This window comes from Syngnathus scovelli, chromosome 11, assembly GCF_024217435.2.
Source record: "Syngnathus scovelli strain Florida chromosome 11, RoL_Ssco_1.2, whole genome shotgun sequence".
Taxonomy (NCBI): domain Eukaryota; kingdom Metazoa; phylum Chordata; class Actinopteri; order Syngnathiformes; family Syngnathidae; genus Syngnathus; species Syngnathus scovelli.
This window is the reverse complement of record NC_090857.1, coordinates 11,324,211-11,348,000: the sequence shown is the minus strand read 5'-3', so window position 1 is coordinate 11,348,000 and position 23,790 is coordinate 11,324,211. Positions and strand designations below refer to the sequence as shown.

At 43.6% G+C, this 23,790-nt stretch overlaps 2 protein-coding genes across 12 annotated transcripts in view; both read left to right on the top strand.

Moving 5' to 3' along the window:
- LOC125976899 (R3H domain-containing protein 2) overlaps positions 1-12,476 on the top strand; it is a 28,240-nt gene extending 15,764 nt beyond the window's left edge. For 5 of the 11 annotated variants that reach the window (XM_049732879.2, XM_068652353.1, XM_068652354.1 and 2 more), the window contains 20 exons: positions 625-703; positions 1,041-1,100; positions 1,199-1,339; positions 1,426-1,534; positions 1,621-1,716; positions 1,866-1,915; positions 2,817-2,870; positions 5,462-5,697; positions 5,867-6,003; positions 6,322-6,420; positions 6,700-6,987; positions 7,828-7,963; positions 8,488-8,645; positions 8,750-8,889; positions 9,374-9,474; positions 10,084-10,253; positions 10,335-10,479; positions 10,986-11,080; positions 11,160-11,244; positions 11,443-12,476. In XM_049732879.2, coding sequence (XP_049588836.1) covers positions 625-703; positions 1,041-1,100; positions 1,199-1,339; positions 1,426-1,534; positions 1,621-1,716; positions 1,866-1,915; positions 2,817-2,870; positions 5,462-5,697; positions 5,867-6,003; positions 6,322-6,420; positions 6,700-6,987; positions 7,828-7,963; positions 8,488-8,645; positions 8,750-8,889; positions 9,374-9,474; positions 10,084-10,253; positions 10,335-10,479; positions 10,986-11,080; positions 11,160-11,244; positions 11,443-11,789 — 2,726 coding nt within the window. In that variant the 3' untranslated portion in view covers positions 11,790-12,476. The remainder of the gene's footprint in view (positions 1-624; positions 704-1,040; positions 1,101-1,198; positions 1,340-1,425; positions 1,535-1,620; positions 1,717-1,865; positions 1,916-2,816; positions 2,871-5,461; positions 5,698-5,866; positions 6,004-6,321; positions 6,421-6,699; positions 6,988-7,827; positions 7,964-8,487; positions 8,646-8,749; positions 8,890-9,373; positions 9,475-10,083; positions 10,254-10,334; positions 10,480-10,985; positions 11,081-11,159; positions 11,245-11,442) is intronic. The other 6 variants (XM_068652357.1, XM_068652359.1, XM_068652361.1 and 3 more) reach the window with 6 other exon arrangements.
- An 856-nt stretch (positions 12,477-13,332) lies between these two features.
- LOC125976900 (SH3 and cysteine-rich domain-containing protein 3) lies at positions 13,333-18,644 on the top strand. The gene is made up of 13 exons (XM_049732890.2): positions 13,333-13,487; positions 13,667-13,779; positions 13,881-13,959; positions 14,846-15,002; positions 15,085-15,182; positions 15,309-15,390; positions 15,858-15,955; positions 16,034-16,097; positions 16,282-16,331; positions 16,433-16,536; positions 16,613-16,664; positions 17,160-17,297; positions 17,381-18,644. The coding sequence occupies exons 2-13, from the start codon at positions 13,763-13,765 to the stop codon at positions 17,477-17,479; spliced, it is 1,038 nt and encodes a 345-aa protein (XP_049588847.1). The 5' UTR covers positions 13,333-13,487; positions 13,667-13,762; the 3' UTR covers positions 17,480-18,644.
- Positions 18,645-23,790: the final 5,146 nt, after the last annotated feature.

The window sequence follows — 23,790 nt, the reverse complement described above, 5'->3', positions numbered from 1 at the left end:
TTTGTGCTGCAGTGCATCGCTAAATTGTCCCGCTCCGCCGTGGCTTTGTGACGGGAGCGCAGCTGGCTTGACTCTGCTGGAGTAGCGCAAAGTTGAGTTTGAGAAACTCAGTGCTTGCCGGATGGCACAATTCGCAGTGCAGCTGCCTCCGTCGCTGCCCGAGTAAAGTTCGTCATCCAGTTCAGTTGGGGGGAGGGGGCTGTCCATATAGCTGACATAGTCCAGAAGGTGAATGTCAGGCCGGTAAAGTGACTTGTGTTCTTCTCTATTTTGGAATGAATAACAATGCTCGAATCCGTTGCTACACTTTCCCTTTCTAGTGTAGACTCGCAGTTATTAGATGATACCCAGTTGTCCGTTTTAATACCCACATGCGTAAGATGATAAAAGTAATTTCTTTCTTGAGAATATGGGTTCCCTTGCTCTTTCGCTTTCTCATTATCTTCTTCCCTTACACTTGGGGCATCGGCCCTCAGGCGTAATCAGGAGATCAAATGGCTGTTCGGACTGTTTAGTGTCGTGGAAAACAATCCCCCTCCAGCTTCCTAGCAGCTTTTGTGACTTTACACTTGAATGTATTATATCATCCACATTCACGCTTTCTTTGTGTCACTTTCTGGTCAGACTCCAGTCAGGAATACACTGATTCCACGGGTATCGACGTGCACGAGTTTCTGGTCAACACACTGAAAAACAATCCCAGGTGAGAAAGCTTGTTGCATAAATTAAACAGAACCGTCTGTTGTTTAGATTTACAAATAAAAAAGGATGCTGCTTAATCATTTTGTAGCCCACTAGTGGCTTACAGTTGAATATTATTTTCACTTTGATGCAGGACTTCTTCGAACAAAATAGCAGACTTTGAGAAGTTAGAAATGTTTTTATCCCTCCCCCCCAGCGATTGATTTTAATTCCTATATCAGCAAGCCTTTAAAATGTAAATGAACAGCATCTGTTAGCTAATTTCAAATGTAAAAGTAAGCCAGTAAACAAGTCTGGCCACTGATCTTTCTCTCTCATCCTCCATTTTGGCTTGCCAGGGATCGAATGATGCTGCTCAAACTAGAACAAGATATCCTGGAGTTCATCAATGACGACAAGTAAGTTTACTTCTTTTTGATTGACTCGCCAATAACAACAGCGTCACATTATTCAGTCCAAGTGATCAACTTCACTGTGTGTGATTTATTCCTCATAGTAACCAGTACAAGAAGTTTCCTCAGATGACATCATATCACCGCATGCTGCTGCATCGCGTGGCCGCCTACTTTGGCATGGATCACAACGTGGATCAGACTGGCAAGGCGGTCATCATCAACAAGACTGGCAACACACGCATGTGAGCCTTCATCCAAGACTATTTGGCTTTTTTTTTTTCCCCTTTCCACAGTGCTAAATAATTCAACTTGTTTTATGGTCTGACAGCCCTGAACAAAGGTTCTCGGAGCACATCAAGGATGAGCGCAACATGGACTTCCAGAAGAAATTCATTCTCAAGAGAGATGATGCCAGCATGGACAAGGATGATAATCAGGCAGGAAACAACCTTAACTGCTTTTGTCGCATACATTTTTCCTCCTCCATATTCTAATGCGATGCTCCTCCCCTTGCCAAAATTAGATCCGAGTGCCACTGCAGGACGGCCGGCGTAGCAAATCCATCGAAGAGCGAGAGGAAGAATATCAACGGGTACGAGACCGGATCTTTGCCCGAGAAGTAAGTTTTGGATCTTGGTTTTTCTGTAAAGCAAGCACATCGTTCCTACAGCCTCCTACATGTGAGCTCTGAGGAAGAAACATTTATTTTTAAATGAAAGCTGTTGCATTGATGTACAATATGAAGTTGAAGCCTTTCATAATGTGCAGGTGTCCTTTTTCTTACAGTCCTCTCAGAATGGATACATCAACGACAACCGGTAAGATGATGTCACCACTTATTCTTTTTCTTTTTTTTGTGGTTGTTGTAAAAAGAGGAAAATTAAATCAGCAAATCTCAAATTTGAGTTGTCAACAAATTGTAAGGCTGGATTTATATACTGCATGGTTCAAGTGACACACTTCGATTTTCTTTTCCCCTTTGCGCTCAAGTGGGACAATTTGGATACAAGTCATGACAGCGTAAAGGAAAAAGAAAAAAATCCACACCTAATTGAATAAAGCCTTTTCCAGATGCGGATAAAAACTTCAACTTATCCTCAAGTAGAAATGTTGCTAATTCCTCATCGGTTCTAAATGGGCTCAGCTGTTTTTTTTTTTAAAACTCAAATAAAAGTTACAATATAGGGCTTGAAGAGGGCTGATGTTTATTTTTCTTTATTTATTTCTTCTTTACCATGGAGCCCCTTTTTTTTTTTTAACAAAAATGACTTTGTTTCTTTAAACACCCCCTACAAATTGGAATCGGCCACTTCGACCCGCAGCGTAAATCCAGCCCAAGTTATTTTTAAAAGTGTATCTCTTAAGCCCTTGGTGAGTGAGCATCTTGAGGGATCTGCAGTCTTTGAGAAAGAATTGAAGGAAAGGGCAGCAGTGATTGATAGAAGTTGACTCCCAGAGCCTTCAACTCTATTCCGAATACACCCTTCCCATGGAAGTTGAAAGAATATCGCATAGAACATGCAGAGAAAGGGGAAGCCTGAGCTTTCAACACTTCTGAATGTTGCCTTGTGTGCATTTTTCCTTTCCCTCCCTCGTCCTTTTCAACATCTAAAGCGCGACACTGTGATGACCTCTCCTCACCCCCGCCCCCTGCTTTCTCCCTGTTGTCAACTACAGTCTTGTAATGCCAGCATTTTCTCCCAATATGAACCCCGACAGACTTTCCACCGAGGGCTACTGCTCTAGCTCTCAAAAGAGGAGGCAGATCTTTAGGTATTGGGGTGCTGCTACAATTGTACTTGTGTGTTGCCATGCCCATACTTGAAAGTGGATTAGTGATGATAGTGGTGATTTGTGTTTTATTTTTTGTTTGTTTGTTTTTTCCTTGGTATCTCTGCTTGGCATAGTCCACTGATTGATGGCTATTCCACTCTACTGCACCGTGGGGCCTCCTGCGGCCCATGCATGGCTGCTTTGTGGTTTCACTGAGGACTGACTTGATGTACTTTTACCTCTGGACCGACCATCCACCGCCACCATTGTATAAAGTACTCACATTGCCTCGTCAGCGACATGTTTGTTTTGTGGTTGACCTATTCTTGTAGTTTTTGTTAGCATGTCACATGTTGCCATAGGATGAAATGGAGACAACATACGGACACTGTAGAGCTGAAATCATTTAAATGATTCCAAACTGATATCGAAAATCAATTTACCATGGGTGGCGTCCATCCTAATCGATGCCTTGTGTTAAATAATTACAGGGCGCTCATTTTTTTCCCCCTCTCCTCAGGATTAAATGAAAGCACGGTGGTAGCTGTAATTACCTTTGCTATCAGCACTTTTGTTCACACATTTACTGTTGCTAATCAAAACGGCAGAATGTAGTATGTACAGAAGCTCTTTTATATGGTCGGTTCAGACCGAACATGAAATATCGCGTTGACCGCATGTGCTTTTGTTCGAGCGGGAAGTCCAGGGGGAGGGGAAGGGGGGTATTGCTTGGAGCGGGGAACGGGATGTGCTCTGCCGACAGTCTGGTAAGTGGTGCTTGTGTTATTGCTTTGGCTGCGGAATGCCATCTTGGATGACAGTTCAACAGCTATAGTCAATGCACTCACCAGATATGCCAAATTCTTTGCTCCCCATTTTCTAAGACTCTTTAGCACGGCCTAGGCCGGTATTGGAAGCTAGCTCTTTTGTCTATTTTTTTTTTTTTGTCTTTTGCTATGGTGTGTGAGTCTGTTTTTTGCTGCTGCTTGTGTTGTTGTAACTACCATACATCCTCAACCCTGATTGGCTGTCAGCAACCTGACACCTTCAAAAGTTTACATTTGCAAGCAGAGGCGAAATAGGCGAACAAGATAAATGTTCGCTTCAAGCTCTTCATCCGTGTCGGAACACGCAGACTACATAGTGTAATGTGGATCATGTGAAAAGCCACCACCAGAAACTGTTGCATAACAGTATACGTTTTTATTACATATTTATATTAGACCAGAAATGTCTTTGTGGCCCGGGAATACTGTCATAAAGCGAGGCTGGAGAAGAAACATCACATGATTACCTTCTTCCTGGACTCAGTCTTCATTTCATCGCCATCTGTAAATACATGTGGATCAGCCTTTATAGAAAATGGCATCCTATCTTAAATAGCACAAAGAGGGAGGGAGAACGAGCGAGTACTCAAAATAGATCCTCCATTAATTAAAGTAGATGAGATACATTTTCAGCTGCCGCGCCGCCGCTCACGATGCGAATATACATCACTCCTCTAAGGAAAGACTTAAACAGCCTTTCCCGCCTATAAGCTTGGCCATTTTCTGCACCCGTTCCTCATCCTTATCTCCATCGCTAACATCATAAGCTCAGCTGCACTATGATGGAGGGCTTTCCGAGAGTGGTGCTCCCCCTTACAGTGCTATCATTGGTTTTCACTTGGAGATTAATTATTTGTGCAATTTTCAATGTTTGATAAGTGATCAGTTAAATGCCTTGAAGATGCATTTTTTTTAAATTTTCAAACCTAAAATAATAATGGTGAGTGATGAGTTAAAGGGGATTAAATAAAGTCAAATATTGGGACTTTTTATCGCTCCAAATTTTCATTTGTCCTGCAAAACAATATCGCTTTAAATATCTGTTAGCGGTCTCCTTGACTGATTGGTATCATATTGGCCTTGGAGAGAAAAAAAACATTACGACGCGTACCTTGCTTACCCAAAATAAGATAAAACAGCAAACGGAAGTCTTTGAAAATGCGCTAAACACGACTTAACTGAACCAACACCTCTGCTCAGATATTCATCTAATGACAATTGCGCACTTGCTATGACTTTATATTTTTATAAGCTGTTGGAATTGGATGTTCCATTGTATCTTCTTTGACAACTTTGCCATTATTTGTCTGCATCTTGTTGAGTTCATTGTGTGGTCGTTTCCTCCCGTCTTGAATTGTTTGTGCGAGAGCCATCTCATCAGTATCACTGTCAAGTAGTCTGGTGTTTGTCTGGAGCGTCTCCCTCTGCATGTGTTCCTCAGTTTTGGGTATTTTTTTTTGCACGCGTGTGCGTGGCATAGAGAGACTGTTGTCGAACATCTTTACAAATAGAAATTCTTGTCAAGTGGCTCGTTGCCTGATGTGTATTTTGCATCCGTGTTGAGAGTCCTCACCTCTAAAACTCATACGGTCACATATTTGATGTACGTGTTTACGACTTGACTGGACCTCCTTGGTCTCGTACACAAGCCTTTCATCCTGTTTGTTTTTCCACAACACTGACTTCAAACCTCTCCACTTGATTTCCCGCCTCTGTATTTATCCTTTTTTGTTTTGAATCTCCTCTTTTTGCTTCTCCTCTCAGGGGGAACCGCGATAGCTCCAGCCGGGCGTCCAGCAGTCGTCAGAGCAGCACGGACAGCGACATGAAATGCTTGGAGCCGCGGCCCTGGAGCAGCACAGACTCTGACAGCTCCAACCGCACGCTGCGGCCTCCCGTTACCAAGGCCAGCAGCTTCTCTGGCATCTCCATCCTGACTCGCGGGGACAGCCTCGGCAGCAATAAAGGCTCGCAGGGAAGCTGCAAAGGCTCTCGCTCCGGTAAATGCAGAAGTGGGAAAACATTTAGGCACAAGCTCTTGTCATCTATTTGTTTAATCTGTAGTGTCATTATTGTAGTGTCATTATACGCTCGTATATGTGCACAGAAATGCGCAATTGTGTCCTTTTTTTGCATCAGTCAGTCCTAATGTGTGTGTCCCACCTGTAGCTTCCCAGTCCAGCCGTAGCCTGCTCCCCTGCCCGACGCAGCCGCCGCCTCAGCAGGCGCAGCCGCAAGCCCTTCCTCAGGCTGCCCTGCTGCCGACGCCGCAGCAACACCCCATGGGCAACCACATCATCGCTCAGGTGAGGCTCAGCACAAATTGGGGGCATTTCTGATGTGACCCAAGTTCTTGTAATTCTTCGTCATTTGTAATGTAAAAAAACTTCTGTAGATTTTTGTAATCTTTATCAGTAACAAATGCTTTTCCGTAACAATCCATCCGATCATTAACAGCTTCCCCCAGTATCCGATGTCTTTATGTATCTTTGTTTCCTTCCGCTTGCTTCTGACACCTTTCTTCTTTCTGTGTTCTTCCTCCTCTTCCTCTCTCCCGGTGATGTGTACGTATGTGTGTGTGTGTGCATGCGCGTACGGAAACTTGTGGGCGTGTGTGTGTCTAGCCCGTAGCATCTCTGCAGCCCTCTCAGCCTGTCTCCTACTCCAGCCCTTCCTGCCCCCAGGTTCTCCTGCCAGTTTCTCCTCCCCAGCAGTACACAATGGTACTAGCCCGATTTGGGGCATGTTTTTTTTAATTTTTTTATTTTATTTTTTTTCTTTCTTTTGTTCGACTGACACATTCAGACAGACAACAATGTCATCTCCACTCTCATTGAACTAATATTGGCTTTGGCCTTAATTACCTTTTCTACATAAAACTATTCTGTTTTATGGTAATTGATACATTTATATTTGTATTGGAGACCTACTCCCATGACTTATTCCTCCATTTGATTCAAAATTTAAATAAAGTAAATAAGCACATCTTGTTGTCCGACCAGGGAGAAGAACTGGCGCCCCAATTTGGCCAAATGACGCTGAGCCGCCAGGGCTCCAGCGAGAACCCTGAGCCATCCTCCTTGTACCAGGCTCCTCCAACTGTCCTCTCTCAGCATCCCCCTCAAACCAGCTACATCATGGCGACTACCGGGCAGCCCATGCCTCCGCCGTCTGGCTACCAGCCTGCCACGGGACATCCCCACCCTCCGCCACCGCCTCCTCCTCCGTCTCAGCCCGTCATGCAGGCGGCGCCCCCGCAAGGCTACATGCAGCCACCTCCCCCCCAGCAGGTAAAGAACTCGCAAAATGTTCTCTGACAAAGAGCTGCATGGCAAAATTTACAGTTTATTGCAGTACAATTTGCCACACACACACACACACACACACACACACACACACACACACACACACACACACACGCGCACACGCACACGCACAGACACACACACACACAGACTCTTGCGCAGCCGCCAGTTTGCCTTCTTCTCACTGACAGATAGTGTTGCCCTGTGTTGTTCAACGTGTGGGCGGCCCCCAGTGTAACTGAAGTGCAGATATTGGCAGGTGAACCCTCACAAAAGGCTGGCATGTTTTTGTGCTGGAAGAACAGATCGATCTTTTCTCACATGCGCTTTCCCCTCTGCCTTCCTGTCGGATGTTTCATTTGGAAATTGTATATGCCACTTTTAGCCTCGTTGTATAAGACACAAGTGGTTCAAGCCGCAGCATTTGCGAAGTCCTATTGATTTAAATTTTTTTTTTCTCTTGGAAAGTTTCATTCGACTATGTTCTATTTCCTCACTCAACAGACGAATAAAGGGGAAGTAGCCTTAAGTTGGTCATCCAAGTGGCCAGAATGACTCACCTGTCCTGTAGAGTGGTGCTTTGACCACAGTCTATTTCTAAGAGGCTTTTAAATGCTGCTTTGTATAAGGAGTCTTTGGTTTACCACATACCCGTTATACAAGGTTTCAAGATTATCAATATCAAGGTTTTTTTGTTTTGTTTTTAACTTTACTGTGATTTAGCTCTGCAATGATTATTCACATCATTTAATCACAAAACTTAACATATGACTGCATAATGCCTGTTTTGTTTATTTATGAATGAATCTTTTTGTTTGTCTTCAGATTCAAGTTACATACTACCCCCCTGGTCAGTATTCCAGTTCAGGCCAGCAGTACCGTGTGGCCCAGCCCATGTCCCACCAGGTGTCTTACCCCGCTCAGCGCACGCAGCCCATGCCTCAGCCCGCACAACAGTCAGGTCTGTCATCCTATTCCCAGTTTCTTTCATTTCTATTTTGCTGATGTTGGATAGAAACAAGAAAGACACTGGGCTCTGTTTTTTACTGCCAGATCCAGAAGGATCTCGGTCAGTGTGACCTTGATCCACGGTGATTGTCGAGTTTGATTCTTGGCTGAGAGAAAAATGGGACACTAGGCTTATTGGCTTCCATTCACTCTTCTTTTATTTTTTATTTATTTGAGAGGCGCCACCCGTGTGGAAATATCTGTCGGCAAGTCTGTGCTTACTCCTCTTATAGTGTGTGGCGTACTCAAGATGGCACACCACAAACAAAATGCCATTTTGATACCAGTTTAATAGTTTACCGTGTTTTTGAATTTTTGGGGGAGAGAGTTTGTAGGCAGCTGCAATATGATAGCTTTCTTGCAGAGATCAGTTAATGAGATGCCTCTTTGAAATTAATAACCAGGGGCCCATAACTTTTTTTTTTTCCCCCCCCTCCTCTCTGATTTTTTATTTATTTTTTGCTTGTTATTTACCAGGTCTTCAGTCTATGATGCCCAGCCAGCAGGCCAGCTACCAGGGCATGATGGGAGTGCAGCAGCAGCAAAACCCAGCTCTGCTCAACTCTCAGAGAGCTGGCATTGGAGGACAAATGCAAAGTATCATGGTGCAGTATCCACAGATGCCATCCTATCAGGTACAATTGATGCACAATCTGGATGCAATTGTGTCTTGTCCACTAAAACAAACAACAGCAAATCCACCGAGCCTTGCTTTATTAGCTAAGGATGTCTCTTGCAGGTGCCAGTGGGGAACGAGAGTCAGCAGGTGGTGCAGCAGCAGTACCAGCAGCAGGTGATGGTGCCGGTCAGTCAGTCGGTCCAGGGCCCCATGCCGGTTTTCTACAGTGTTATCACACCCACACAGCAGAACAGCACAAGGTACGTCTTCACTTGTGTGGGCATCTGATGGCTAGAACATTGTCAAAGTGTTGCAGACATTGCCCCCTGCTGAGCAAAAAAGAAAATTTCACCATTCTGAAAATGCTGCTCATCCAAGTACCTAATTCGTTGCAAAATATGCCTTTAATGAGACCCTGCAAAATGTTTTAATCTGACTCTCATTATTGTTTCTTGTAATTTACTGAGACTGTATCAGAGATCTGGTCTGGCGGGATTTGGATTTTTTTGTTTTTTTGTTGCCATATGTACACAATAGACAGAACAACCAAGGAGCAATTGATGTGTCAATTTTCAGCTTCAAGACTTGATGACTTGATATACCTGTCAAGAATTACAACCATCTTCTACCACAGTTTGACATTGTTGTAAATGTAACAATTTCGAACACGGATGAAAGTCCTTGATGTTTTTACACCGTGTTGATAATAAAGGTTCCCTAATTTCTTTGTTCCTTTTTTCACAGCCCATCAGTAGGCTACCTGCAGCCCCCCAGCTCTGAACAGTATCAAATCACCCCATCGCCATCTCCCTGCAACCCACAACAGTTACAGCAGCAATATTCAGGTCAGACTGACCACCCCCCCCCCCTTTTTTTTTTTTTTTTTTTTTTTTTTTGTGTGTGTGTGTTAAGAAAATAACTTTTTTGACGGCTCCACTAATTTGTTTGTGTCATTTAGCAGTCATTGTGTGTTGTCAGAAAAAAATACTATATAGATTAAGGTTTATCCGGTGAAAGTTCAGACAGGGACAAAAAAAGGTTCTTTGACATTAGATAATATTTGCAGACTTAGTTAAACCTGAAAAACATCAATACAGTGTGCATGCAATTGGCTGTGAATGAATGTACATCAGAGTAACGTGAACTTTATCGGTCACCCTTAATAGTATCAAATGCATCATTCTTCATGCCTTGTTGTGCCTTAACAAGTCAGAACAATGTCTGCATGTTAAGTTAAAGTTAAAGTCCCAATGATCATCGTCACACACACATCTGGATGTGGTGAAATTTGTCCTCTGCATTTAACCCATCCCCATGTGATTTTGATCCATCCCCTGGGGGAGAGGGGAGCAGTGAGCAGCAGCGGTGCCGCGCTCGGGAATCATTTGGTGATCTGGTGTATGTTTGTGTAGTATAAATACAACTGACATTTGATCATATATCTTTGTTTTCAGGAGTCCCGCCTCCTGGTCCCGGAGTCATGGTAATGCAGCTCAGCGTCCCTAATGGACCCCAGCCTTCCCAGAATCCCCCACTGGTCCAGTGGAACCCGTGCAAGTACTACAGCATAGAGCAAAGACCCGGCAAGCCGGGAGAGCTTTACAAAGCTGACAACACTCCACAGGTACACGTGCTTCAACAAGTCAAGTCAAGCTCTCTCGCGTAGTCGTGCTTACTTTGCGTATGTTGTCCCGCTTGTGTGCAGGCAAACACCCAGCTGACGAGTCCTCTGGCCTCTCCGACTCAGTCTCCCGCGCCGTCTCCCTCTGGTAACGTCAACAGCGTCTGTCCAGGCCTGGGACCACTACCACTCATTCCCCAGTTTCCACGGCCAGGAGGGACGGCTCCAGGTGAACAAAGAAGCGACCAAATTTTGCTTTTATGAAGAAAAAAAAATGTTTTACATGAATTAGGCACACATAAAACATATTCAATGATTTTTGTTGGCCCATCCTCTTCTATTCACCAACATAAAATCAACAATCAATATATATTTAACTTTTTGAACGATGTCTATCTGGTCAAAACAATTGTCTTTCAGCAACCAGTATCCGCCATCCCTAATCTTTTTAAGGTAATGACTAAACCAATAAGGCTATCGTGTCGGCCATCTGGTTCACATGACTGGCATTGTGCCACTTTAAACATACAGTTTGCAGCACACTGGTTACCTCATGTGCACTTGGGCCTATATTTGCGCATGCAAATGCTGGCTGTAGCCTTCTTTACATTATTGCATCAGCTCTTTGCTCAACCGTCATAATAATTATAAAATCATCTCTCAAATCAAATCTGAGAATATATATTTAAAAGTCAAGTCAGGCAGGTCTTAGTGTTGTTTTGAACTTGTGTTCAGGTGATGGCCGCTACTCCTTATTGGGGCAGCCCCTTCAGTACAGCCTGTGCCCTCCTCAGCTCATGCATGGCCAGTCATCATACAACTCCCATCAGGTCAGGCCTGTCCCTTCTTTATGTTTGTCGCCACCTAGTGTCCTAACTACAATCCCGCAATCCGTTCTGTCACACGCAGGGCCAAGGAGTCATGAAACACGGTGCACGAGGCAAGAAGCAAACGCTCAAATCGGCATCTACTGATCTGGGCACCACTGATGTTGGTGAGTTTGAACGTCACGGTGGCAAAAACACACTTTGTGTTCATTTTGTTGCCGCAGTCTTCCATTTTTCCATCGAGCAAAAAAGGCAGCCATTACCTGATTGTCACTTGAGAAGGGAGTCTGAGGCTTTCGCCAGCAGCGAGGGCTGCTGACCCCTCACTTGTCTCTTTAACCCTCATCCATCTGCCCGTTTCTCAGTGGTGAGTCGTGTGCTGGAAGTAACGGACCTGCCCGAAGGGATTTCGCGTCCAGATGCCGAAAAACTCTTCAACCAGCTGTCGCTGTGTGGTGCCAAGATCCAGTGGCTGAAGGAGCCTCAGGGAGGCCGAGGAGGCTGCGGACCCGCCGGGGCCGCCGGCATGGCGGGCAGCTGTGTCGGCGGCGACCCGGCCCACCTGTACACGGTGGTGGCCGTGTTCCCCAGCACCATGGCCGCCCAGAGTGCTTCCTTCAAACTGAACAACAGCGCGGCCGGCCTCTTCAAACTGAGGGCTGCCAAAAAGAACTATGACCTGCGCGTGCTGGAGAGAGCCAGCTCTCAGTGAGACGAAGACAAATAAGCGGACTCTTGGCATGGAGCAGAGGAAAAAGGACGGAAGACTGAGGTGGGTTGGAAGGCGGGGGGGAGTTAAGTGCTCTTGGTGTACAATTATAATGGATAAAAAAAACTTAAACGTGTCAGATGTATAAAAAGGGAAGGTGTGACTCTCTTGAGGTGGTCGGTGTTTGATTTCACTATGATTTAGTCCTTGGTTTTTATTCGTCTTTTGTATTTAGATAGCGGAAGAGCACACGGGACACGCACGCATGCGTTTCACCCTTGAAATTTGTGCTGTCATCATACACAAAATGCGATCTCAACACGCTACAGGAGACACACGTGCTCACAACGGGCTCACGTAGCACACAAAAAGAAAACACTGGACAGTCGACTTCAGGCAAACCTTTTCATCTTCCACCTTTGCGTCCTTTCTTCCTCCAGTGCTTTTCTTGTCACCAATCATCTGCCACCTCTTCGATTTACACATTCTCTCTCTTGAGTCCATCTCGCCATGTCTCATGCTGCTCTGCACTCTTTCTTTCTTTCTCTCCGTCTCTCGCTTTTCTCTGGCTTTCTGTTCGCCTTACTGCTGTTGTGGGGTTCTGTATTGCGCTCTTTTCGGGGGAGGGAGAGGGTTCAATATATTTATATAAGTGATGTAAGGAATAAAGAAATCTATATATTCAGTGAATTTTTTTCCTTTCTTCCTACCTGAGTGAAAAAAGTTTTTTTGCCTTTTTTTCCCCCCTCCTTTCCCTGCTCCAATTCCCCACATAGCCCCTCTTTACTGTCCTCTCCCACAACGCCCAACTACCCCCACCCACATTGTGTTTGCGTTTTTTTGACAGCTGTGCAGAAAGTATCAGAAAATGTAGTTGAAGTGCACAATGTTTGCATATGTCTACTGTAAATTTTATTTAATCTGTTATTTTTTTGTTTGTTTTTAAAAATATAAAAGGTGAAAAATCAAAGAAAAAAAATGTTTGGTGTGCTTTTGTTACTCTTAATTTTCTGTTGAAATCCATCCGCCTGTCATCTGCAAGTAATGTTTGTTGAAGCGGCATTAGAGTCCATTTCATGAAATACAGGTAGATGCCTCCGGGGAAGTTGTTCTCTTTAGTATTCATCCCGGTCAGGCAATCCAGAATCCTCCACTCCAATGGGGAAGTGGGGCATAATTGAGAAAAAAATAAAAAATTAAGTCTGTTTATACAAGAAAACAATATATTGAGACATTTGCACGGTTATTTTAAAATGATTAATTCTATGAATTTCCTCTCGTAAGGCTTGTGAGTACAGTGAATTAAAATCAAACTTAATTAAAAATAATCAATACCATTTAGACACAAATTGAATTTGAGAAAAAAAAATTTTCTTTAATGCAATGTAATATGGAGATCATCTTTGCTCATCTTCTTAAAGTAGTGGTTATATTGGTGCCATTGGGGGAGCCGTGCAATTCTTGACCATTCAGCTGGGAAAACTTTTCAAGTGCTCAGCTGTCCCAAAGTGTCACACAAGCTCTCGCATGGAGAGCCCGTCCAGTCCAGGGAAGGGAAGGGCTGGACTGGCCATGCTGGCATTTCTCTTCCCAGTCTCCCACCTGTTGGAGCCTCATTTGAAACGTCGGACGTGGGAAAAAACGACCAGAAAGAATCGTGAGGAGAAGAAATGAAGTTTGACATTTGTGGTCAATTACATTGTGCGTATCATTCTTTTCTACCTTTTTTGTCAAATTAGATGTTCGTGGTGTCGCCGGGAAATTCAGCGTGACTTAATTTTAATGCAAACATGTTGAAAACAGCCTATTGTGTACCATCAAGATGCATTTTTTTTTTTTTTACACATCTGAAAACTAAAACCCATTTTTTGGTACTTCAGAGGCCACTTACTAATACTTCTAGGACACCTCCTTCTGTGATCTGACCCGAAACCAGCTTCCCAGTGCTTCTTGGACCTAATTGTCAGCTGCCTACCATGGCCAACTGTGACTCGTGAGTACTCACTGGCAACTCTTAATTTTCAAATCTGAGGATCTCCTGCGGTGGATGTTTTTTGCCACTGGGTGTGATGTTTTGCTACGTGATGATGACAGGTTGGATGACAAGGCCTCTGTTGATATTCATGACAGCCCCCCTCTGCCGGATAATGTGGTGAAAGAGGAGGATAACACGGTAAGTCGTTTAAATTGACGTTTGTATGAATGTCACTGGTGGCGTTAGAAGGGGGGCAGCGGGGGCACTGGCCACCCCCTGAAATAAAGTGTTGCACACACACACCCCAGCCCCCCAACCACTCTCCATGATATGCAAACTATTTTAATTCTTTACATTCTGCTTGATAACACTGTTCAACTTTCGTGGTTGATTTTTGGGGTCTTTCAGTGTTGTGTGTCTCATTCTTGTCAGAACACACCCGCCAGAGGCAGAAATTGTGCAGTCATGCCGTGACATGCAGAGGTATTTTTGACATCTGATCACCCCCATACTTTTGGGGAGACGCATCCCTTATGATTCCCACTGGGGCAACACTTTCACAAAGCAAACATCGGTGGGCGGAATGTTCCGAGCCATTGTGGCCACTGGTTTTTGGAACGCTGACAGCTGGAAAGAGTTGCCAAGTGACAGCGGTGTAATGTGCAAACGGTCTGCCGTATTAGCGCTGATTGCAGTGCTAATCCTCAACCTGACGAGCGCAGCGCAAGCGCTAATCCTGACAATGATAGAGAGCTCGAGGCCGCTCGCGTGTGAAACCGAAACGTGCGTTGTATTGTGTGCGCGTGTGATCGCTGCATATATTTAGAAGCGTAATAAAGCTATGTTACATTTCATTTTGGGGATTCTAGCGTATGGCAGCCCAGAAGCTATTTTGGGATCTAATCCTTTTCAGGTTTCCCCACCTGTGGTTTGTTGAGTCTGTTGGGTTACTTTTTGAACTCATTCTATGACATTAAGTAGAACGTACTGAGGTGACACTTGCTGTCTGGCTATGTTTAATGTGATCTGTGACTAAAAAAGTATTTGTAATTTAGCATCACCCACACGTATTGATGTGGCGCAGGTCTATTTCATCTATGACGAGGAGGTGGAGGAAGAGGAGCGAGATGAGCCGCCTCCGCCAGAGTCCATCAAACCTATCAATGACCGGCCACATAAGTTCAAGGATCACTACTGCAAGAAGCCCAAATTCTGCGACGTGTGCGCTCGCATGATTGTTTGTATGTGCGGGGCTAACCCTAACTTAATACCCTCACTTGTTTTATTTTAATTTGTTTACCTTTTATTTACCCCTGTCTCAAGTAAACAACAAGTTTGCATTGCGTTGCAAGAACTGCAAAACCAGCATCCACCACCAGTGTCAGTCCTACGTGGAGTTCCAGAGATGCTTTGGCAAAATTGTAAGTCTTCTTTTCTTTTATCAAATCTAAACATGTATCTCCCAGCTGCTGATTTCCAAGTATTGTGATACTTTTCCTTGTCAGCGTATCATGATACTATGTGCAGTCATTGTGTGTTTCTGTCAGCCGCCAGGCTTCAGGAGAGCATACAGTTCTCCTCTGTACAGCAGCCAGCAGAATGCTACAGTCTCCCAACTCTTGCCTTTCTGTGAGTCCAACTAATAAAGTAACACTCTTAAGCATAAGAAACCGAACAAAGCTCAGTGGCCTAGTAGTAGAGTGTCCGCCCTGAGACTGGAAGGTTGTGGGTTCAAACCCCGGCCGGGTCATACCAAAGACTATAAAAATGGGACCCATTGCCTCCCTGCTTGGCACTCAGCATTAAGGGTTGGAATTGGGGGGTTAGATCACCAAATGATTCCCGAGCGCGGCACCGCTGCTGCTCACTGCTCCCCTCTCCCCCAGGGGATGGATTAAAATCACATGGGGATGGGTTAAATGCAGAGGACAAATTTCACGACACCCTGATGTGTGTGTGACGATGATCATTGGGACTTTAAACTATTAAAAAAAAAAAAAGCCTTTTGTTGGTACCAGTATAATCACTACTTACCTTTCTCCATTCCTCTTATTTGTGTTTTTCTTCTCGCTGGTTGGATGATTTCGGATCGCCAGCGCAGTCGAATCGCACCGACCCCGTGTTTGAAACGCTGCGCATTGGCGTCATTATGGCCAACAAGGAGCGCAAGAAAGGATCAGAGGATAAAAAGAACGTCAGTGTGGATATAGGCAATGTTCTTACAATCCACGTCATTACAGTAATTGCTGTCATGGCGTACTATTTGTTTTAGATGATGATGATGTTGGAGGACGACGATTCCCAGCCCAAGCAGCAGGAGAATGGCGCTGAAGGAAGTGAGTCACTAATTATTGTTTCACTTATAAAATAGTCAGTAAAGTTAGAACTGTAGCCTCTTAGCTCTATTGTTAAATCATTGTGATACTATCAATATGGCTTATAATTTACCGTCAAAGTGCAAAATATTGCGATAATGTTTTGCAAATGATCGTTGTATAATTTTTTTTGTGTGTGTTGTAGCGAGCTCAGAGGGAGACAAGCGAGGAGACAAAGCTCCCACAGACGACAAGGTCAGATACACAACATTAAGGTTAAGACTCTAATTAATTCGGTAATCTAGGATGGGACGAAAAGGCAAATGTAATGGCGACAAATTTGTCTTGTGTGTTAGAGTAAAAAACCTCAGCCAGGAAAGATCAGCGTATTCAGTCAGTCTCACTACTACTTGGCTCTGTACCGCTTCAAGGCTATTGAGAAAGATGACCTGGACGTTCAGTAAGTAATGTGATGTCCTCACACTTATCATGACTTTGTTGAATGTGTCAACAATGACATTCCGGTTGTTGCATAGCGCCGGCGACCGCATCACAGTGATCGATGACTCCAATGAGGAGTGGTGGAGGGTGAGTACATGTTGCTTTTCAACAACAGAGCCTTACAAGAGAGTCTTGAGCTCGATCGTAAAGAAGTCAACTATTTGTGCATAGTGATTAATTGATTGTAACGATTCTTCGAAATTCTAGTTTATACAATAATCCTGCAGGTACAACCAAAGAAGAGTTTCACAACTACTATCGTGAATCAGTAAACGACAGTAAAATTAGTCGTTTTTCTCAGAGGATAAAGAATATATATTTGCAAGGGTTATATTGTCTGGCTACATGTGTTGCTGCATCATTTGAGAGTTATCGCAAAAAAGGCTGTGGGTGGGGTTCAAGTCAAGGACACCTTTAAAAAGGGAGCCTACTCAGCAAATGATGGCAGGTCACAGTGACACTATGTAGAGTACAAATTTCACGTCATGCCACATATGGTAGCCTAGTCGTGACGCCATTATAAAACAGTCCACTCAGCAATAATGATCCCATGTTGTCGCAGTAAAATTTGTCTCTCATCAGGGGAAGATCTGCGACAGGGCGGGCTTCTTCCCGGCCAACTACATTATTCGAGTGCGGGCCGGCGAACAAGTGTACAAGGTGACACGCTCCTTTGTTGGCAACAGAGAGATGGGCCAGATTACACTGAAGAAAGACCAGGTGAGAACACACACATTGATAAGTAAGGCCCAAAAAACTGCGTGAGATGCACAAAATTCATTATCTTGTGTGTGTGGGTGCAGATTGTTGTGAAGAAAGGTGATGAGGTGAACGCTTACCTGAAGGTCAGCACGGGACGCAAGCTGGGCTTTTTCCCTGCCAATTTACTGCAGGAGATCTGAAGGTTTTTTTTATGGTACAACAGTGGCTCGTCATTTTTAATAATATCACATTCATATAATCTATAATTTGGATTTCAAACATAGTCATTGGCGGCAACCAACAAGATTAGCACTGATGCTAACGGTTTTATCAAATGTACTTTGCTTTGGTCTCTAATGAATGAGACTATAATATTTCTTTATGTGTGTTTTAATAACTATAAATAGCATGCAAATGAAGGCGATGGGAATGTTAAGATTATTCTGGATTAAAACAGTCATGGATATTACTACTCTGTGATTTATTTAGAGGGATTTTTGGCTCGCCCTTGATCAAAATTATCCGCACAAATTGGCCGCATGCATGAGATGCATTTCAAGGCCTTGCGAGGGACGGGTAGCTAGCTATTTTCTGTGCGCCATCATTGGGAACACCCAAGGGGCCAGTTTGCCACGTCGAGAGGCAAACTGGAATGACGGGAATGGCATCCCACCGGCGCCGCGGGCTAGGATATCACCAAAACAGACAGATGCACGTCAACACCGCGCTTCTCTGCTCTCCGTGTCACCCCGTGTCCCGAATCTGTTTTCCTCTTCCTCTCTCTTCTGAGGGAGGGAGAAGTGGCCACGGGTCACTTCTGTACCAGGAAACAACCTCCTCCACCTCATGCAGTAGGGTCTATCAAACCCGCTTAAGCAGACACATTTCAGGAAGAACATGTCTAAAACGTCGTCAGGCGTGAAATAATCTGAGCATGCCTCACTTGAGCTCAGCTCAGCACCTGAGTGGTTTGCTTTCTTTTTTTGGTGCATTTTGTTTAGAAAAAAAAAAAAAAAGGGCCGTGTGGAAATGCAGTAGGGTCAATGACCACTAATGTTATAACTGTCGTTGACTAGTGACTGTACTCTGCTTCTCTCACCAAACATCAAGCAGAAAAGACTCGGCTCATCTGAGGAAGGATAAAATGCACAAATTTGCATCATCTCCAAAATGCCAAAATGATTATTTTTACCTAAATAATCATCCCAACAACCAGGATGCATGCAATGGTTTTTTTAGCCAACAGAGGTCTCTCCTGCAACACATTTTGACCAACCCTGGCCCAAAATGCATCAACATGTAATTGCACTGATGCTCAGTCCTAATAATTGAAGACCGGGCGATTAAATTTTCACGATACATTAATGTGCAGAGAGAATTGTTTGCCAATTATTATGTGCATTCAATGTGTTGAATACATTTAAATGTGAAGCTAATTAAATCACAATATAATGCCCCTCTCTGGCTTGCAGGATCTACCAAGATAAATAGTGTAAGATAAACAGGACATCCCACTCCTCATTTAAGGTGTGGCTGAGCTTTGGACCCTCTCCCAGCTGTATCCACCCTACAATGGCCACCAGTTAATTGCGGGGCACATCCATTCATTTTCCATCATGCTTGTCCTCATTAAGTTAGCCGGGAACCAGATTCTATCCCTGGCGAGAGAAGCGGGGTCCACCCTGGAGTGAGAACCTACAGACAGACAAGCAGAGCGGGTGAAGCAAACGCTAGCAGATCCTGAGCGCTAGGGAGGTGATGACGGGAAAATGCTGCAGGCTTGGAACCAATTACGAACCCCACCACACACACGCAAGCACGCGCATACACACACACACACACACACACACACCTTCCTCCCGGGGGTGCAGCCCGGTGACAAGATGAGGGATCATCATCATTACTATTATTTATTTGCTAAGCAGAGGCCAACTCTGGGGCCAATCTTAATAGGATTAACAATGAGCACCTTTTGCTTTTGGGCTTTGGTTAGCGTCCTCCAGGTGAAATTACATTTGTTAATGCATGGATGATAAAAGCATGCATAGATTTTGGAAGCAGCATCACAATAAATGGCTTTTAATCAATTATGCAGCCCCTATTGTAAGGCCTGCAAACTATCATCAATAATATGTGGCGGCAGCTAGCGACATTGGATGAATAACTTCAGAGCGGAGGGGGGAAAAAAATCAATTGTAATTCAAACGCGTGCTCGAGAATCCAAATAAGTGTTACAGATAGCTTAGCGTAGTTGGCCCCAACATTTGGTACCCCGGCTGCACAGATAGTTGTTGCCGTAGCAGTTTACTTCCCGATTTGGGAATATACAAAAGCATCCCAGTGGTCAACGTTAACTCAAAATGATCATTTAGACTTATTTTTCTGTTGGTTCAGATAAAAACATGATGCAGAAAAAAACTGATGGGGCACCATTGCTTTTGGAATGCTAAAACGTGACCTATTTTTTTTTTTTTTTTTTTTTTTTAATTCCCACTATTTATAACAATAGTTGAAAAGCCACCTGGATGCAACAAGAAACAACAACAACAAATAGACATAGTGACACCTTGGAGTTTTTCCTTTTGTGATATTTTGCTACATCAGCAATGTGCACATCCTTTGTCCCCACACAAGGGCGCTTAGCATTGGGGGAGTGTGTTGCCGTGGGTGTGCGATTCAGGTGTTGTGGAAGCGTAACTATACTTAGTCCATAAGTCATGATGCTCTCCATTCCGAAGACACCTTTGGGGCCCCGCATTACAACTAGTGAGACTCCATCACGCCCTGCGCCAAATCGATAATCCCAGGGAGACAGTCAGCGATGGGAGGCGGGGATGGAGAGAATGTGGCTGCGGGACAGAGGGAGAGACAGAGATCGGGGTGGAGGTGGGGAAAGGAGGAACGCGGCCAAGAATGCGAAGATGAAAGATGAGGGATGCTTTTACCCACAAACTCCCAATGGGGCCCTTTGCTGACTGTGTCTTTATCCGGCCGGGGAAAAGCTGGAAAACAGTGATAAGAAAAAGACAATTTTACCAAAAATTGGTGTTTGTGTTTTACCTGAAGTTGTACATTTTACCTGAGATAGAAAGTTAGAAATGTTCTGAAAAATTTCAGGTAAATATACTCAGTCATGTTACCTGTTTTTAATCTCTCGAGAAAGCGATTCGTTGCAATAGCACGACAATATAGTTGTACTAATCTGAAAGAAATCATTAACGCAAAAGTATGTATTTTCTTACATTATTTCATACATTTTTATTTTTCAAAATAACCATAAATTAATCGAGATTAGTCTATTTGTAGTATGTACGTATGTAAGTATATATTTTTAGTTAAAATTTGCACTCTTATAGGAAAAAACAACCAAGTAAAAAAAAAAAGTCATATTTCTTCAACTAATAAAAATGAATATTATTTGTCTTAAAGTTGCAATAGCATGAACAAAAAGTAATAGTGACAATACTGAAACATTGATTCGCATGATCACCTTTGCGCTCAAAAACAAAAAATTTTCTTCTTTTTACAAACAAAAACAATCTCATCTTTTGTATTTTTATGGTCAGCGCTCATCCACTTTATTTCTCAAAAGCTGTCAGGTGACTGCTAGGTTAGTCTTGAATTAAAAACTGTTATTGCCGCAGCCTGTCGATGCAGCTCCTTTACAAATTTCTCTCTATTTCTAAAGCTGCACCTCATCCGCCTCTCCACCATAGTTGTTTTTTTTTTGTTTTTTTTGAGTGATGAGCAGCTGATGGCGAGCGCCGGCGATGACAGATGGACGTGACAGGCAGATGGTTTGCGCCCGTCTCTTTAATCACACAAAGTCAGTCGGCCGAGACGCGTCGCCTCCGTCCTGTCAGCACGACACAAAGCGGAGACAAATTCGTCACACTCGCCGCGCATTCCGCAGCCAAAAAATGGCAAACGTATTGTTTTTGATGAATGTCGGCTGTTGACCAACTGCTGGCTCGGCAGGAAGTCGAATTTTTAATCTCAAGTGTTTGGCGCGCTAAGAATGGCCGCAGCGGGACAAAGGTCAGATTGTTGCATTAAGGCCAATTATTTAACTTTTTGCCATGTATTTGTACAAAACGTCAGTTTGATTCATCAGTGGCTTGAATAAATCAATAGCCGCTAGCCCCAAGCATCCACAGCAGCCAACCCACTCTTTAGCTAATCCCTATCAAAAAATGTTTTCAAATTTTCAAAATGAAATCCTTCATTTTGATAGTAAGTTTTTTTTTGTACTGCCTCAGGTCTCAAATTCTTTGCATTGACACCTATGAGAAAAAAAATCTCAATAGTCCTAGCTTTTCAAGTACACAAGGACACACACACACACACACGCAGACAGCAGCCAATGAAGATGCCTGTGCGATACACAGACAACTAATTAACACCTAAATGACGAACTCAGCGGAATAAACTGGCAATAGTCAGATAAGGTGCGGGGTGACAACACACGCACGCCAACACACACACTCTCACGTGCACGTAAATACACACAGAACCGTTTCATCTGGTGTTGGAGTGGTAGATGAGGCGAGTGATAAGATGACATCAGTCTTCCCGGTGCCTCAGTCTCAAGGTCAAATTGACTTCAAATTAATTAAATGTCAATTAACGTCTTAATTGTCTCTCTCTTTCTCTCTCCCTAACTTCCTCACTAACTCTCTTGCCCTGACTGGAAGTGTCCGGCAACTCCAAGAGTTGGTAGAGAATGAAAAGCGGAAACGTGGTAGGGAAATAATACGTTAGAAAATGGAAGTAGTGAGTAAAGAAAGCGCTGGAGGGTGTCTAGGTCAGGCTGATGAAATGGCCGCACACAAGCACCTGCTTGATAATAGTTGGCCTTCAGGCTTGTCTCAGTGCATTCGTGATGGCACGCGCCTTTTGACCGAGCGGCCCGCCAATGTGGATCAATGGGAAGTTAACGTTCTCATTTTACTCTACGAGAGGCAACAACATGCCAGTCATGCATATTTAGTTTTGATGGAGCTTCTCATTTGAACTCAAAACCTTATTTATTTTCTATTAATAGATTTTTGTAACTTTATTGGCTTTTCTTTTGAACAGTGTTACCTTATATTACTTCAAAAATGGTTGTACTTGTATTGCAACTTTTTTCTTTGAATTTCTTTGATTTAAGGAAAATGTAATAGTAATTTTCTTTCTTAATTGAGATGGAGTGATGTTTGCAATTTTTTAAATTCCAGGCTCAAACAGCAAAATCTACATCTTTATCCAGATTTGCATCCCAACCTAATGGCTTCTTCTCGTTCCCTGTCCAGCAACTTTCTGGATGAGTGTATCTCATTGTATTGGCTTATTGATACAAGGCATGTCTTTAAAGAATAACGGTGTTGTCCAATCACACGCTTACAAGAGCATTACAATTAGTGGCCTAAGCATATAATGGCCCGAGCATGGTATTGACCTACTTCCGCCCCGTGATGGAACATCTGTGTCACATTTGCAGCCTCGGGACTATACTTTTTTTTTTGTTTGCGCCATGGGCAATTCACTGGCACATTTTATTTCAGGGTATGTATTCCAGATAGTCTTGTCTTTAATAGAGGCAGTCCACCATTGCATGTTGAGGATAGTGGGAACGTAATTTCGATCTCTTTGTGTCTTGGCATGTAAAGAAATTGACAATAAAGCAGACTTTGACTTTGATTTGAAACAACTACTTTGCTTTGCCTTACGCCAGCGTAAGCTTGTTAGCGTAATGCTAACAATGCCAAACACCATCATGAATGTTTTTTTTACCACATTGCAGAAATAACGAAGTTAAAAAAAAGACTATAAAATAGATTGCCTGCCACGTAAGATAGTTTAGGCCTCATTATTTCATGGTGAGACCATCGTGGCACACAATGATGAAGCTAAAATAAGCATCAAATTAACAGGACGGCAGGATGACACACGGTCTTTCTTCTCCACTGCCGGTTCATGGCTGCTTGTACAGCAGAATGATCCTTTAGCGCAAATCCATTTCAATTAGCTGATTTATCTGCGAGCTCGTAATTGATTCTAGAGACTCTCGCTTACAGAGACTGCCGACGGCATCTGTACTTAAGCTTTTTCTATCTTTCACTTTTTAATTGTTTTTCCTCTTTTCTCCCAATTCATCTCTTGACCACGTGGTTTCTTTTTTTTGTCATTTGTCTGTTTTAGAGTCCATGTGGCGTCCTAATGGAGCCACTGAAAGGGTGTGCGAAGGTGGATGCACAAAAAGCTGAATGATGACCACATAAATGGGCAGGTGAATGAATTGCTGGATGGGTGCTCAGATGGATGTGTTGATGGACTGATTATCTGAAAGATGGAAGACGGGCGGACAAATGGTAGCGCCGAATGGGCCGATTGTCGCCGAGACCAACTGATGAATAAATGGGAAGAGCGAAGGGTAGGGATTGATAGGCTGGCCCACCTGTACCCTCAGCCTATATGAGAGCACATACTCTTCTGTAATGAGGGTAATGGGGCTTAAAATAAACTCACA

Coding starts and splice junctions, on each gene's coding strand:
- LOC125976900 (XM_049732890.2), top strand. Junction 15,391..15,857: donor CTCCCAACTCTTGCCTTTCT/GTGAGTCCAACT, acceptor TCGGATCGCCAG/CGCAGTCGAATCGCACCGAC. Junction 16,537..16,612: donor AAAGATGACCTGGACGTTCA/GTAAGTAATGTG, acceptor GTTGTTGCATAG/CGCCGGCGACCGCATCACAG.